The sequence below is a fragment of the Meleagris gallopavo genome, chromosome 2 (genome assembly GCF_905368555.1).
Source record: "Meleagris gallopavo chromosome 2, MGAL_WU_HG_1.1, whole genome shotgun sequence".
Classification (NCBI taxonomy): domain Eukaryota; kingdom Metazoa; phylum Chordata; class Aves; order Galliformes; family Phasianidae; genus Meleagris; species Meleagris gallopavo.
Genome location: NC_139405.1, coordinates 56,144,964 through 56,162,716, shown reverse-complemented (window position 1 = coordinate 56,162,716; position 17,753 = coordinate 56,144,964). Strand labels below are relative to the sequence as shown.

Genomic DNA, 17,753 nt, shown 5'->3' with positions numbered 1-17,753 from the left:
TTCCAGAAAACATATTAACACAACAGCTTGCATGTATATAGTCCACCAAATATAACATGGAAATAATGACTCCAATATTTCTGACTTCAAAGCTCTGTCACATGAGAGCAGAAAACAAGGACTTACATCATGTATACCTGATTACAAGTAAAATCTGTTCTTCATTCATACTGATCTGTTGAAACTACCTATCAGTTTTCAAATGAAATTAATGTATCTGAAGGTGGAAATTTTAACCTTTATTCTGATAAACTGAGGAAACCCACAATATTTCAGAATGAGTACTTCTCAGACATACGCTAATGATCACACATCAAATTATCTGAGTTAAATTGAAATCTCAGTTCTACTCAATTCATTAGAGAAGCATGACAGACAATAACAAATAATAAAATTGAATACATTAATGAGTTCAAAGAAACATAAAAATGAGGGCCATGATTAAACAGCCAGGTTCACACAATTAGTTACACAAATGCACTAATTGCACTGTCCACCTCTGAGATGGTCTTTTCTTCTTCATTTTCCCCATGCAAGCCTAAAATAACACTTGTCTCTATTCTTTTGACCTTTATTGATATATATGCAACAATTTTAAGGCTACTGTCTACAAAGCATTCAATTAATGTTGAATGAATAGAAAAAGCACCTTAAGGCTTGTACATTTATTTTAATTACTTATATCACTGTGCTATCTCAAGCAATCTTGAAGAATAAGAAGTTGTTCCTTGATTAGGTTTCTAGTATATTGCTCCTTGGGAGGAATGCGAGAACCATTTACATTAATTTTTGAATAAACTATAAAATGCATTTCTTTTTTCTTTTTGTAATATTTGACTTTTATGCACCTGAAGATAATGAACTCCATGCTCAGATGATGTAACATGGTCCTTTATTTTAACAAAATTCTGCATTTTATTTTTTTTAATCTAAAATTACTCTCCTTTAAAAGATATCCATAACATTCTTATGTATAGGAAAAACTTGATGGAACAAGATTTATAGACAAGCATGTTTTTGCCAAACACTTCTATGAACAGTGGTAAAACTTTCAACAGTATTTTCTTAAGGGAGAGAGGACATGAAAAAGTGAAAGAAAGCATCTCTGCCACTCTCTGTGCTGATTTTTAAGGGTGCATCAGAACCAGGTCCTGGGAGCACACGTATACTTTTTCCCCATGTTTGTTAAGACTATAAGAGGTCTTGTTTAACCCATGAGTGGTGAAACAAATTTTCAAAGTCCAATCAATTACTGAATCTGAAGAGTCATCGTTCTTACCCGAACTCCTCTAAACACAAAAGCACAAATATATAACCTGGATTCACACAGTCAGAATCCCTCACCTTTGTCACATGGTGCTTCTCGTGTTGTACAGGGATCTTAAACATTTGACACCAATATGTTGTATCCTTGTCTGGTACGGGTACCTGTCTTAATGAAAAGGGAAAGAAAACAATATTATAAAAGTCATACTGTCCTGCTGTGTAAGCTCAGATGTTGGGCTGCCACCTTAGCCCACACAAACCCAAAACACAGAGTAACTTACGTCTTTGTTGGTCAGGTCAAAGTATGACAAAGAGGCAGGTGAGACTTCTGCTTTCTCAGGGTTCAGTAAACGTAGACTCTTTGTACCACGGGTAGACCCATGGTAATTCTGACCTGCTTCTCCCAAGTCTTTGTGGTGGTAGGCCCATATTACCCGCACTGTGCTCTCCTGGAAAAAAAAAAAAAAAAAACACATAAGGAATGGGAACAATATGCTCTTGCATAGTTCATACAATTCCTAAGATATATATGATGCGTTTGAACAACAATAATGAGAAGAAAACAGCTACTGACACAATTGCAAAGAACTTAGAAAAAATAAATCATTTTGAATTTGAGAGGTATGCGGATTTTGTCTTTGTACTTTTGAGAATGAGAAAGTATGTTAGCAAGCTCTTATGGGCTGACACGTCATCTTGGAGATGGACTTGATGATCCTTACAGGTCTCTTCCAACTCAGGATATTCTATGATTCTGTGATACAAATTTTTATCAAAAATTAATCACGCTTATATTCAATGTGGATCTACAAAATTTGAATCTGTTTCATAACTTCCATCAGAATTGTGGCAAATTTGAATCATATCTGAAAACAGCAGAACAGACTCATAAAGAGGCAACCAACTAAGCACACGGAACATTTTTTCTAGACATGGCACTCGTCTGACTTGCGGTCAGAAGCTGTCCTCCCAAAACAGCTTCCCGGCTCGCTTGTGTAAAGGTCTGGGCACCTTCTGTGAACTGCTGGCCCTATACACTAGGAAAGATAGACATTCAGCTATAGAGCAGATTTACATCTTAAAAATCAGTTTGCAGCTACAGTGCAGATCAGTTCTCTGTAAACCATTCTCAAATTGCAATAATCACCCAGTGAGACAAAATAATAAATGCTGAAGGGTCTCAGAAAGTTAAATTATGCTGAGACAATTTGGAGCAGATGCAAAAACCACAGAACCATTGACAGATGGAAATCTGGCAGTTTATACAGCTGTCCATTTGCTCTATCTTTTAGCTCATGCTGTTGTTATTGCATGTATCGTGAAAACACAGAAAATGACAATCATGTTAAACTACTACTGCAATGCTTCCAAAATGAATAGTAGTAAACAAGCCAAAGCATGAAAAGTCTTTCAAATCATGACAGCCTGTCATTTCCAATATGAAAATAATCAACTTCATATAATTTAAAATTATGCTTATAAAGCACAGCAGTCATTAGGACAATAGAAGAATTTCCTATGAAAAATATTTACCATGCATAGAAAGAGCTGTATCACAAAGCTGTATCACAAGATTATTCAACCTCTTCATTTTTAATATGGAAATGAAACAAAAAATACATTCTAACTATACATGTTCAAACTTTTCTAAAAGTCCAGCTTTAACATCATTTACAAATTAGTCTAAGACCTAAAAAGTATTTCACAAGCTGACATCTCCTGAATGATTGCAAACATGGGATATGGGAGTTGAGGGAACAGGGGTTCCTGTTTCAGTCTTGGGTTCACATGGTGTGTGACTTATTAGAGAACGTTATGCACTGAAGTGGAAGAACAAAGAAAGTTGAAAATAAAATATAAGAACTCAGTAAATCTAGACAAGTATTTTATCCAGCTATTTGATAGAATAGATGCTTTGGAAAGTGCATTGAGAGCTGAATAAGCACGTATCCTAAGAGAATTTCTCCAATGAGATTTTAGTAGCCAGCATCATAACCAGCTATACACTCATTCTGTGTTAAATATATCATCTCTTCACATATAGGCAGTGTGTCTCACCGTTATGCTCTTATCATTTGGATCACAAGTGTGCAGTTCTCTGCTAAAAGCCAGTATGGTGTGAGTACTGTTTTCCATGGCATATTCCAGGCGATAATCCTGTTGTGGGTCTTTTTTCAGTACTCTGTTTTCGTCTGTATGATAATCCTGTTGAAAATAAAAGGTATGCCATTATTAAAATCTAATATTCAAGCAATAACCTTTTCCTCAAATACTGAATACCCTTAAGCGTTGTCTTTATGTAAAACACTGAAGGATCATAGTTTTGGCGACATTAAAAACATTTTTGATTAAAAATCTTAAGGAAAGCAGGTCTCCTTAACAAGCAGCTTAAAAAATGGTTTGAATAACTTTAACCATACACTGCCTGTACATAACTACAGAAATAAAGGTTGTAGTCAGTCCTAAATTATCATAACTGGGATGTTGTGGACTTTGTAGAAATTACTGAGAGAAATAAGTTCACTTAATACTCTAACCAACAGAATTGCCCTTCTCTTTTCTCCCAACTTTTTGTTTGTTTTTCCTTCCCCATGAACAGCAAATCTCCCAGAGTAAAATCAATCACAACCAGGAATCCTACAGCTGAACTAGAAGGAACAGCACTTGGCACACACAGAATTTGCCTGGAGGGTTTTGGGGCTTGTTTGGTGGTTTGGGATTGGGTGGCTGCTCTTGGAGGCAACGCTCAGAAAGATGATCCTTGGATCAGCAGAAGTACAGTAAAATGGAGGAACGGTGCAGCAGTGCCAGGTCATTAACTTCCTCACCCCAAATTCCTGCCACACCGCCAGCTGTGCCGTGTCCCAGTGTCATCCTCTTCCCTCTCCTCCGGCCTGTTCCACCGCCATGCCAAGGCACAGCTTTTTGCTATTTCTGCACTGCTTGGGGTAAGAGGAAGTTTGAGAGCGCTGCTCTGCGCAGCCAAGTCTAGAGCAGAACCTCTAAGCTTGGTTAGACACCTTTCTTTTCCAGAACATGCCACCTTCCTCCCTGATGGCAGGCAGTTACTGGTGGGCACCATGAATTGTGTTGCATCTTTAGCAAAACATACCAACACCTGTTTTTTGAAGGCATTTACCTCTGAAGCTACTTGAACCTCCATTTAATTTTAGAGAGGTTTTTAGTTTTCATATCCATTTGCTCAAGTAGAGGCAACAAAGCTGAAAAATCACAAAATGTTACGTTCAAATACCGTGACACTGGTAAAAGTGGCTGACATCATTTTAATTCACAAAAGGATCAATTGGAAGTCATAATCTTGAACTTAATCGCAGTTGAGAAATCTTTCTGTGTACAAGAGACTACAAGCACACCTGTTACAGGTGTGAGAATAACTTCATGCTCAAACACCTCACTAAGATATTTTATTTTAGATTATGAAAATTATGAAATTATCTCAGTCGGGACACAATTTCAAGGAAGAAAAGGGTAAACACAGAGCATTTATATCAGGATAAAAATATTCTGTCTTGCCAAAACTACTGAAACAGTTCTGATTTTTACACTTCCAAAACAAATCCAAATTTTAAAGGTACTGAAAAGAGTAATGCTTTTCCTGTCAGCACTTTTTGCAACTAGAAGTGAATGAATACTTATATGAAGGAACACATACCTGGGAAAACTACCACCAAAAACAGAAAAGGGAGGCATGGAAGGTGAAGCTATGTGCTGAAAAAAAGAGTAGTGATGAGCTATGTTTGTTCATAGAAAGAACTTTGGATTTCCTTTTCCAGATGGAAATACTGGACCTGTTCTGGGATGGTATTCTAAGGTGGATATTTTGTGGGAACAAAGTGCTCCACTTCTCCTCTACGTTAGAGCTCAGACAGAGACAAGGTATGTCTTTACAAAAAACCATCCCTCCTCTGAAAACACCTTTATATAAGTAGAACATCTATTTTCATCTTAAAAATAGTAAATGCCTCTCTTGCAACTTTTTGACCATCAACTTTGACCAAGGTGTGGTATCTTTTTTGAGATATTACATTAAATTGGAGGAAAGCATCCTTGTATTAAAATAAGCAACCAGATAGTGAAGTACTGCAGAACAGAAATGGAAGAGAAGCTTCTCCTTGTGGAATTAGGTTGGGAGTCTTTGCCTGAAACACCTAGGAAGGACAGTTCAGAAATGAGAAGCCAAATCGGATGTGTGCACTCCAGTATTTTCTGGGTGATCTGCAAGTATAAAAACCATGTGTAGAACAGCCCTAGCTTCTATGAGCCTGCAGGGAGTGGGCAAGAACAACTGGAAGAAGTGATGTAAAGAAGGGTACTTGCTTGGGTATGCCTTGAAACGGTGACTGTTGGTGGAACTCTTTGTTCACTTGGGTGATAGCTGTGCCGCAGTCCCACTCGCTGTGGGCTCACCCCGTGCCCTGGGGAAGGGGCTCCCAGGCCCTGCGATGCCAGGGGCTCACTGCCTGCCCACCACCAGCCCCCAGCAGCACCTCACTCCCCGACTCGCCCAAGAGCATCCTGCGGGCAGATCTTAATCTGACTGACTAATGCTAATCTTTCCCATGTGAAAATTTCTGCAGAGTAATGACGTCGCTGGCTCTGCTTGCTTCCTCTGCCTGATATACAGCCCCATGAAACATCTCTCAAATATCAGGGTGCTGAGAATATCTGGGAAGCAAATTCACGTTGTTTCTGGGAGCTAGAGGTATTCCTTTGCATCCCAAACCCTACAAGTCCATTGAGTGCAATCGGACTGCACTAGAGGAATCAAGTGTGAATACATTTCCCAAAAGCTGTTTACAAGTTAACAACTGCCTCTATCACTATTTTTTATTCCTTCTGCTGAAAATTATCCAGCTGTTCATCACAAAAAATAAAATCAAAGAATATAGCAAGAACATTTCTGAACAGCTCAGGATTAGATTGCTCAACCTCTGACATGAAAACTGTTTGTTTGCCAAACTGAGAACAAATGAAGGACACGTCATCAAGGAAACATTCTGATCTCTTTCTGTTCACAGAACAGATTTTAAGTCGAACTAAGCAAGCTTTGGTCAATTTATCCATCTGAGCTGAAAAACCCTTAAGAAACACATAGAGGTCTGTGCAAAAATGACAGAACATTATCAAAAAAGGAAAAGTAACAAGAAGTGGCTGGAAGTTTCACTCATCTTTTCTCATGCTCACTAAGCTAAACCTACGTAAAGCACATTATTTTTAAAGAAATATTACTTTCACGAGAATAGAAGACACATATACTTCAGATAACTTTTTTGTAACACAGTGAGGCTCCCTTAAATCCCTACTAATTTGGGTCAGTACCATCACAGATATTATGGACATATAAAGATGCGTCTCTAGAGATGTTTCTTTTCAGAGGAAAAAAAAGTCATAACAAGGGAAATTCCTGTTTCTGTGGTACAAATCCAATCAAAACACCATATTTGGGCAGCCACACTCCACTCAGATCTTTGTTAGGAGAAAGCTGGGTACCTCTGTAGGCTTTGAATGTCATTTACAAAGCCTAGGGACAGCACAGAGGATGCACCCACGAAAAGTCAAACAGGGGATGTCTGGGCTTTAGCAGCATGGGGGGCATCTAAATATCACAGTATCACAGTATCACCAAGGTTGGAAAAGACCTACAAGATCACCCAGTCCAACCATCCACTGACCATCAATAGTTCTAACTAAACCATGTCCCTCAACACAAAATTCAACTGTTCCTTGAAGACCTCCAGGGTCGGTGACTCCACCACCTCCCTGGGCAGTGCTTGACCACTCTTTCAGAGAAGTAGTATTTCCTAACGTCCAGCCTAAATCTCCTCTGGCGCAGCTTGAAGCCATTCTCCCTAGTCCTATTACCAGTTACACAAGAGAAGAGGCCGACCCCCAGCTCACTACAACCTCCCTTCAGGTAGTTATAGAGAGCAATAAGGTCTGCCCTGAGCCTCCTCTTCTCCACACTGAACAATCCCAGATCCTTCAGCCGCTCCTCATAAGCCCTGTGCTCCAGACCCCTCACCAGCTTTGTCGCCCTTCTTTGAACACGTTCCAGGGCCTCAATGTCTTTCTTGCAGTGAGGGGCCCAAAACTGGACACAGTACTCAAGGTGCAGCCCCACCAGAGGTGAGTACAGGGAGACAATCACTTCCCTGTTCCTGCTGGCAACACTGTTCCTGATGCAAGCCAGGATGCCATTGGCCTTCTTGGCCACCCAGGCATGCTGCTGGCTCATGTTCAGCCGAGCGTCAATCAATACCCCCAGGTCCATTTCCTCTACTCAGTCTTCCAGCCACTCCAACCCAAGCCTGTAGCGTTGACTGAGGTTGTTGTGGCCAAAGTGCAGGACCCAGCATTTGGTCCTGTTGAAACTCATCCCACTGGCTTCAGCCCAGCTATCCAGCCTCTCCAGATCCCTTTGTTGGGCCTCGCTACCCCCACGCAGATCGACACTTGCAGCCAACTTGGTGTTATCCGCAAACTTACTGAGGGTGCACTCAATGCCCTCATCCAGGTCAACAGTAAAGACACAGGCCCCAGCACTAACCCCTGGGGAACACCATTCTTGAGAGGTCACCAGTTGGATTTAGCTCCATTCACCAAATATGGTTCCAAATACCCCCAGTGAGAGCCTGCCATAATACAGACCTCACCTAAACTTACAAGCTTCACACATGTAATTCTGTTGAGAAGGAAGGGTGACATTTCCATCAACAGAATGACAGTACTTCAGTAACTATTGCAGATGGTCTGAAATTTGCCTTATTTTAGAGCAACTTACTATTCCAACCAAATTAAAAAAAGACTCTAACATGGACACCTCTTTTACACAGATTTAGTTTTAACACCCCATGCAGTCAGAAAACCTGTTTCTTTCGTAGGCAGGATTAAACTGGTGCAAGACATTCTGAATTTCATGGAGTTCCAGCACAGATCTGCAGTAACTATCAACTCCTTAATACTGAATTTCTTAAATACTTAGCAAGAACCTGAAAACGTGATTTATTTACTGATTTTGCCTTTGAATTCAGGTCCTTCAACTTCTTATATACACAAAATATATGTTATATGGTTAAATGAAGATAAAGTTGCTAAGTTTTTCATGAACTTGACAGAAGCATTAGTAGTTACAGAGAGAAGATAAGGGGGAAATGACTATTCTTCTGACAGGAACATCTTATTTTGGTTATTGTATAAAACAGACTTGACAGTGTTGTCATGCTATATAATAACAAAGTGTTGCTTCAAAATTTACTTACGTTTACATTAGAAGCATTTACAGTTTCTGCACTCCTATTAATTCTATTGCATAAACTGGCATTTAGAACTCTGGGCTACGTTGTGCAATCATCCCTAATGGTACCTAGGAGTTGAATCAACAGATTGAAAAGAGAAATCTTCCTGATATTGCACATTGTTTGCTCTTTTCCAGAAGTGTGGCTGATCACATCACACAGTTTTCAGATCCTATGAATCGCTCACTTTCTTAGGAAAATGTTTTGTGGCATAGATGGTTTCTGTTTGCTGCTCAGCAAAAGACAGTCAGGGTAATTTCACAAGGATGTAAAAAATAGGCGCAACTGGGCTTTTTTATCCTCAGAGAATGTAAGCACAGCTGCAGAAGGAAGCCTCACGAGAAAAGCACTACCAGCTGTCATCGCATACTTGAACAGGTGTTTATAAGGCTTCCTCCCCACATTTTTACAATGTACAAGCTCGTTTTGTTTATGGTATCCATTTCCCATGCTAAATTATATACAGCACCTTTCAACCTAAAGGAGCCGCCAACAGCTCCCAGGCTGCGACCCCATCACCTACAGCTGGGCTCTGGCACAGCTCTGTCTCTGGGATCTCTGTGAGCTGCCCTTCAGCCAGGAGCTCCTGACCATCCTGGCTGTGGGAACAGCCAGAAGCAAGCCAAGGGACAAACCAGGAAGGGGAAACGGGGGAAAAATGAGCTAAGTCTCAACCAGTCCCAACCTATGGTCTACAGCCGACTCACACTGAACATTCCCAGAGTGCCCAAACCTGTGTCTAAGAACAGGGTTGAAGAGTATAGCAAAGGAATTGGGAAGCTGCAACCAAGAAAAAAGTTGGTGCAGGAGAAGATCTATCTTAGTCTAAATAGGATGGATAAATTGCTACAGGATGCAAAAGAATCGACCAAAACTTCTGAATGAAATCAGCACGAAGCTATGCCTTTCTGGGTTTCCAGAAGAATAGCTGTGGTTAGCATTTCTCTTTTTTATTGTTGCGTTTAATTCAGATGGAATCCTGCTGCTTGTGGTTCCAGCACACACTGGATATAACCACCAAAAAATATATTTTAAAAAGCTGTTTTTACATTGTATTTGGCAAGAAGCAAACAGAGCATGGGTTTACAAATAAGAAAACCAACCTTTTTTCAACCTCAAATAAATTTCAGCTTGAGTTTAAGGTAAAGATGCTACCATACTCCCATGTCAGGGAAAAGCAGAGCCCACCTACAGAAAACTAACACAAAGTGAGAGTCTGAAAGCATCACTGATGCATCACTATAAGAATATAAGAACACCTTGAGAGCATTCCAGTTGACTGATCTGATTTTGGGATTGGTCTGCAAATGGAAAAATATCCTCAGCAAAAGGTTTGGTGGCAGCAATCAATCAGTTGCAAGAAGTTCCTAAAGTAAGTGGGATCAGCAAGTTCAGCCACGGCCCTAAGAACTGACTGCTCCTAGTTAAGTTACTGATTGATTGGGTACTTTTTGTTGCTGTCGTCTTTGTTTTTTTTTTTTAACCTACACACCAGATGAGTATGAGATGATTCACTGCCTGCTGAGAAGCCCAGCTCTCTGTCACATGGAAGCTGCATCAACTGGCTGAGTTACACTGGAATCAGCATGGCAATGTGCTTAATGCAACTATACTACTAACTTTAACAAGGACTGAACATTTTTATCTACAACAAATAACTGGGGTGCATCTGTTTTGAAATGCACACACAGATAGACAAAGATTCCCATTTTCCACTTGTGTATTTGCACAGATACCCCATCTGTGTGTACACGTACCTACACTGTCTTTGAGAAAATAAAGCATTTTTTACAGATGAAACAATTCTTTACTGAGAGACACATCTTTGTTCCTCAAGCTGTAAGTCATCTGAACATGCTTGGGTGTATTTCTTGTATTCGACTCTTCTGTCTGCCCAGAGCTGCTCCCCAGCAGCCTATACTCTGCGGTGACACTCCCTGGTTCCTGTGGCTCTCCTGGGGGATACAAAAACATAATTTTCTATACACAGAAATGAAAAACACTGAAGCATCATAAGCTCTCCAGCTTGACACACACAGGTGTAAGAAGCATTAGCAGTTGCGAAGTTGGCATCGCTTGTCAGCATGGAGAATTTGACTTTGCAGAGGAGTCCCAAAGACCTGGACATTATTACAATAAATGTTGATTTTAGAAGTGTTTTTCCAGTTGTATCAGAAGCTATAGAGCTAGATTAAAGACTATCCTTACACAAACAGACTAGACTAAACATGTAGCTATGTGTTTAAGGGGAAGAAAGCCTGTAACTAGGAGATGCTGCACGATCCGATCTCACAACTGCACTTTATCACAAGGAACATTCCTTATACAGGAGCTCATTCAAACAGCACAATTTTTCTTGTTTTAATTACTTTAATTGCTTCAATTATTAGAAGTTTTCTAAACACTGCAGGGATTTTGGAGCACAACTATTAATGATACTTGTTCCCAAAGTTGCTATCTGTGCCACAGAACATCTCTCCTAGTCCTTCTCCTGCTTATATATTTGCTTATAAGGAGAACGAAACCATTCCCCTGTTACTTTAAGCCTTTGCTTTGCCCACGGTGGCTGCATTTCCATCCAGCCCAGGCTGTGAAGCTCTGACACTTACTCTAGTGGAAAAATTAACTTTCTTGGAGTTGCCAAAATCCAAACTGAAAGCGAAAATACCACAAGCACGAGAAAAAAACAACTTGCGAACCAGACCCCCGACCCTTGCCAAAGACGGGAGCTCCAGAGTGGTCTCCATCTTTTGTTCGCCGGTTGTCGCTGCCCTGTCCTCCCCACCATCCCTCTGAAGGGCAGCACAAAGCGCCCGGCCCGAGGGGACGTTCGTAACGCGTCCCTTTGAGCCCCGCACCGAGGCCAAGAGGACTCATTAGTCATCGGGAAATCTCGCCACAATGCCCGAAGGCTTGAAATACCTCCAACAAAGCGCCGACTGAGATATGTCAGCGTGGCACTCGCTTTGCATCTCTCTTTTGGTGCCTTTCAAGTTGTTTTCTAAACACTTCTTTTGTTGCCGCTGGCATGAGTGCACTTAAAAGCAGCATATCGTTAAGTACAGAGAATGCTCACTGTTTTCTGTCCCTTAAAACCTCTTCCAAGTACTTCCCTACGAGCAATTAAGCTAACTCCATGGGATACATTTGATAACAGATATTCTTTAGTTCGGGTGATGGTTAACAAGCGGGGCAGTAATGAATAATAAAGTACTTTTTAGTGACACACAGTCCCTATTCACCCTGAGGAGGGACTATTTTTGTGCAAGTTCAACAGAAGACTCCAACAATGCCACTCTCTTGTGTAACTTGCACAAAATAGCCATTCATCAAGGAGGATTACTCGCCCCAAAATGGGGCTCTCTGCAGCTACGTGCTGTGGGTGGGGATGCACAATTCCAGACAGGGGTGGAGACCAAGGAAAAGGCATGGCGATGAAAATGCACGCTGTGTCAATTCATAAGCACAAAGGACATTAAAAAAAAAAAAAAAAAAGAAAAAAAAAAAGTAGAAAAAGAAGAAGGAAGGAACACTCGATGCCATAGCTGAAGCTGTCCAAAAACATTCATGAAGAGCAGCACACGCTGCAAGTGGCCACAGTCATGCTGCAGGAAAACTTTTGCAGAGTACAAACTGCCCACCCAAGCCAACCCCGGCAGAGTTAAAGGCAGGTCATGGCTGTCTGACATCAGATCCCAACGGTACCTTCTACTTCTTCTCATTAAGTTTGCTCCAAACCTGCATAGCCCTCAGCCACACACAGCACGAGGCTCTTGGCAGTGTGGTCTGCTAATTCGCTCCTCCACCTCCCTCTTTCCCTCCCTAAACTCAGTACAGGCAGCTCCCTCAAAATACACCAATGCTATGGACGTATGCACACATGCATGCTGTATCCTCTACACTTTCCCAAAGTAAGTCTGTGTTCCTGTCCCAAATACGAAGCTTCAGAAAGACTGAGATAATCAAGGTGTAATTCATGTATCATTCAGAAGTTCTTCAAAAAACCACTCTGGTGCTTGTACCACTTCTTACCTCGATGTATTTAGAGAAAAGTGAAGTTAAGTCTTTCAAATCTTTCTGCTTTTTATTCATTATCCCAGACCTCCTATTCCTTACATGCAGCTCCAAAATGGAAAAGCAAAACAAAACAGGTACACTTTGCACCTAAGTTCACCAAACATATTAAAAAACGAGAAATAAAATCCCATCTCAGATGTCCAGAACTTTCAGTCATCCAATTTTCTGAAGGAGACATAGCTTGCTGATGGTGGGAATGGCACCAACTTGCTGTGAGAGGATGAAGAACAAATGCTGGAGGAAACATCTCTCTAAAAGCTCTCTGGAATTCTCCTTCTACCTCAGTACACCGCTGCACAAAGCGGTGCACCTGCCATAGCTCTGCTAAGGGCTGCAGTCTGACTGCACTCGTTTGTTTGCTCCCAGGAGAGGACTCTTCCCCTCAAGAACACTTCCTATTTTGAAAGGAGAAGAGAGTTTAAGGAGGTTGGGGGAAAGAGGTTCAGTTTTCCTCAGAGAGCAGCACATTAATGCTCGCTTGAAAGGCTGTAAAGGTGTTTCAGAAGGGCTTCTGAAAATCAGGCCATAAACAAGCATCTCAGAATGTTCAAAGAAATAAAAAAAAAACCCTCCTAAGAGTTTAGACACGACGCACATTTCCCAATGGATGACCATGGATTAAAAACATATTTCTGAAACCAAAAAGTAAGTTCTTTCATTTACAGTGCACGTACTTCATGGAGTGCAGCTAGGCACGAACCTACGTACTCCTAAGGCCATTATTTATGAGAAATTCCTTCTCATAATAAATAATGTAAACAATGATGATATGCAACTAATAAATGAAGTGTTTTTAAAATGTTTACTCTGTGACCAGTAAAGGGAAGAGTCAGACGTTACTAAAGTAGGGCTCTAGGACAAGGTACTCATTTTGTATCAGTCTGTGATGCCTGTCCAGAAAACACTCCGGACGGATTTTGTTTCTTCAGGGGGTTGCTCCATCCTCTTCATATGTCACCCCTCCTTCTTCCAGGGCAAGCATAGAAGTGTTTTAGCAGTCTGCCCTTCATAAAAGACCTCTTCCCACTTTACCAATAAACCTTACTGCCTAGCACTGAAGAATTGAGGATGGTGAAAGCCACAGGTTACCAGCAAGCTTCAGGGATAGAAGGGATTTCTTCTGCACTCTATCTGCTCAAGAGTGTAACATAATAACTCATAGCACTTTGCCTAGCAGATGTTTACGCGTTAAATCAGTGTTTCAGAACAAATATCAGCTGTTCCGTGACAGGAGGCAATCACTGCAGTCCTTCCTTTTCTTTTTCTGTTCTATTTGTCATATGGTGACAGTAAATTAAATCTTTAAAAGAGCCACTTTTAAAGATGCTGAAAACCAGAGAGGGGTGCTGAAAAGAGCCAAAAGTTGCTTGAGTGCTGAAAAAAATGCCATAGAATCATAGAATGACTTGGGAAGGAAGGGATCTCAATGCCCAACCAGCCCCAACCCCGTGCCATGGGCAGGGCTGCCCTCCACCAGCTCAGGCTGCCCAGGGCCCATCCAACCTGGATTTGAGCATCTCCAGGGATGAGGCATCCGCAGCTTCTCCAGGCAGAAGAGCTAGTGCCTCATCACCATGAGTAAAGCATTGCCTCCTGACATCTAATTTAGGAGACTACATTTCCCCTCTTTTAATTTAAAACTACCCCCCTTGTCCTGTCACTGTTGGAAAGTGTCAAAAATCAGTCTCCTTCCTGCTCATAAGCCTAGTCATGCAGTGGACTACTTACAGAGCTGCATCTATTTATTTTATGTAAAAGAAAATTGAGGAGTGACCTGATTACAGCATATAAATAACTTTATGGGGGCAGGATTTGGGGAGTAGGCTTTTAAATCTAATAGAGAAATTACATAGCTGGAATTTGGGCCCAGCCAAATGTATACTGGAAATAAGGAACAGCAAAGTCTCACCATTGCTGTGCGCTACCAAAAAATGTGATGGATTCTCCATCACTGGGTGCCTTTACATCAGCTCTGGATGCCTTTCCACAAGGCTTGCCTTACATGAACATGTCCATGAATCAGCCAGACAGAAAGTCTGGGTTTCTTTAAATAGGTGCATGTACTGTGATGCAGGGCTCCGGTGAGCGCACACCCTGCACCTCTGAGAGCTGTGCTGCTCACCGGCCAGAATGGGGGTTTTATTATTGGTGTTTTATTTAGACTGAGGTTTTCAAAAAAAAATTAAAAAAAAAAAAATCGATCTTCACTTTGAAATATGAGAAGAATTACTATGAAAAACTTTGAACTTAAATAAGACAAATATTTGCCTAAGCATGATATAGCAAACTAATAAGGAATATATATATATATATACTAAAAAGACACCCTTTTTCTAGAAAAAAGCTTGATTTCATAAAACCTTGACAAACAGCAAAGAGAGGTTATGAAGCATTTCGTTTCCTCATCGGGAAAAGTTAGTAAAAATCCATGCTACTATGCTACTGAGGAGAAAAAAAAAACAAAACAAACAAAACAAAACAAAACAAAACCCCTCTTGAAATAGAAGCGGCAGTTTCAATGCCCTAACACATCTCCCAGCCTGTCCTCTTAACAATAGGAGCAGAGTGGGATCCAATCTCAGAGAGCTGTCATTAGGGGTGACAAGCCGCCACGCCGAGCCCAGCTCCCCCGCAGCCGATCCCGCTGCCCGGCCCCACGCAGCCCCCAGGATGGGGCCCGGGGCGCTGGGAGAGGACCAAAGGCTCCCATCCCCCCACTGACTCCGCCAGGAGCGGGTGAGCCGCTGTCCCGCACGCTCGTCCCAGCCACGGCGATACGTAGACAAGCGCTGAAAAATACCCAGAGAATTACGCTCGTGGGGTTGGGCTCCCGCGAGCTTGTTTTACCAAAGAGTAAGCGGTGAGTTCCAGCGGTTACCCGTGAGCCCTTTTCAGTAACGAGGGCAGAACACCACTAGGTGAGGAGGAGAGGAACACGGCAGAGAGGTAGGTTAGCAGCCCGGGAGGGCAGCGGGACCGTCCGCCCGTGTCGGCTGGTCACAGGGACGGAGCCGGGCCGGCGCCTCGGACGCCCCGACGGTATCCGTTCAGGCCAACCGCTCCCGTCCCGTCCGGGTCCAGGCTCGCAGCACCCGCGGAAAGAGCGCCCAAGGCGACGGGCGAAGGCTGAGGCGCTTTAGGATGAAGGAAATCCGACACCTCCGACAACACCGTGCAGAAGTTTGGAAGGAAGGTTGGCGGGGCGCGGACCGAAAGGAGGGGAGAGGCGCGCAACAATGGGAAAAACCGAAGGGAGGAAGGAGCGGTGCGCCGGTAGAAGAAGCGGGGCCGGGGAAGGGGACGTCAGCGCGGGGAGAAAGAGGAGCGGGGACGGCCGGTAGACAAAGGGCGCGGGATGCGGATCCTTACCTGCAGGTAGGGCTGCCCGCCCTCCACGCCCCCCACCACGATGTCGGCCGAAGCCATGCCGCCGCCGGCCGAGAGCCCGAAGCCCACGTAACCGCGGGTGCGCACCTCCAGGCGGAAGGCGAGCGCGCTGCCGCGGCGGCCCCACAGCAGGCGGTAGGCGGCCGCGCCGTCCAGCACCGCGACGTGCGGGTAGCTCCGCGCCGCGGCCGCGGCGGCGCCCAGCAGCGCGCCCAACAGCAGCGCCCAGGGGCGCAGCGGCCGCATCCTCCTGCCGCGCAGCGCCGCGCGTGGCACTGGGCGCGCGTGGGAGCGTGCGCGCCCGGCAGCGCGGAGGAGGGATGGGGCGGTCACCCCGCCCAGCCGCGGGCCGGCCCCGTCGGGGCAGCGCCCCGCCACCGCCGCTTTGTCCGCTCCCGCCCCGCCGGCAGCACCTGCGGCCGCGCGCCGACGACGATTTGCTCCGAGGAACGGCGCAGCGCCGGGGGGTCACGGCCGGGCAGGTTGCGTCGGCCCTCGCCGCATCCCGTTCGTACGCAGTTAAAGTGAAGTTGCTGGATTTGGGAGCGTGTCTAATTCCGATGGAAAGAGTGCCATACTCAACGCGGTGAAAAGCTGATTCTGCAAAAACTACTCAAAGTAGTACGTAAGGGAGGTAATAGCGTGCCGTTCGTAGGCTTCTGTGTGCAAATGCCTGACAAATATCACCAAGTGAGGTGTGGAGCAAACTGCAGAATTTCTAAAAGAGAAAAGGATGAGAAAACGGTAAGCACCAAGAAATTACTTTCATCCGAAACACTATAAGAAATACAGGGGGGGGAAATAACAGTGAGTGATTAGATACTGGAGACACAGATCTGATTTTTAAAGGGACAGATTGGTGTGAGAGCGCTTCCAACTGTAGTGATAATTTCAAAGGTGACCGGCAGCGCAGAGCACACGAAGGTGTTGGGTGGCACTGTGCTCATGCCCCCAGCTGAATGAGTTTCACTAAAGCAGAAACTGTAACTGCACGGTACCTCTGCCGTGTGGTCTGTCACAGAGTTAAGCAGAATATGCTGAAGATCTCCAGGGGCAGAGGCATGGGAGGAATGAAGGATATTCCTTACAAAGGGGCTTAGTTTTCTTAAAATGTGCCTTACTTTTCTTTTAAGGCTGTGTATTACATTCTTACACAGCAGAAACCCTGAGAATCGCAGAATTACATTGAGTTAGAAGGGACCTCAAAGTCCACTCAGCCCCAATCCTCTGCTGTGGGCAGGACTGCCACCCACCAGCACGGGCTGCCCAGGGCCCCATCCAGCCTACCCTTGAGTGTCTCCAGGGATGAGGGTCAGAAAGCCAGAGAGCAGGCTCTGAGTAACCCAGACTTTGGGAAGCTGAGATCATTCCGGAGAGCTCAGCCAAAAGCCGAGGCAGTGTATACTCTGGTAAACTGGACAGGCTGTGGTGTCTCAGAGGGCAGAGCGGAGGTCTGCCCTGCGACAGGGGGTTGGCAAAAGTGGCAGCACTGTGGGCAGCCGGGTGTTCCTGGTGAGTTGCTGGCAGCCCTGCCCTAAGGAGCAGCCCCCAGGCAGTATGGTGTGCACTAAGTGCCCTGTGACCATGGGGGCTTCCCTGTTCCACAGCACTGGAAACCAACCCCAGGCTGCTCCCAGGCTTTCTTTTGTGGAGAAATTACATTTTGAAGGCTGAGGGCTGGGGCCAACACTGGGGCTGCAGCCTGTC

At 43.9% G+C, this 17,753-nt stretch overlaps 1 protein-coding gene across 1 annotated transcript in view; it reads right to left on the bottom strand.

The window, feature by feature from the left end:
• The window catches only part of MOXD1 (monooxygenase DBH like 1), a 51,895-nt gene extending 35,516 nt beyond the window's left edge, over positions 1-16,379 (bottom strand). The window contains exons 1-4 of the mRNA XM_085217282.1: positions 16,029-16,379; positions 3,325-3,471; positions 1,548-1,715; positions 1,345-1,428 (exon numbers count right to left, since the gene is read on the bottom strand). Of these exons, the coding sequence (XP_085073408.1) occupies positions 1,345-1,428; positions 1,548-1,715; positions 3,325-3,471; positions 16,029-16,292 (663 nt within the window). The 5' untranslated portion in view covers positions 16,293-16,379. The remainder of the gene's footprint in view (positions 1-1,344; positions 1,429-1,547; positions 1,716-3,324; positions 3,472-16,028) is intronic.
• Positions 16,380-17,753: the final 1,374 nt, after the last annotated feature.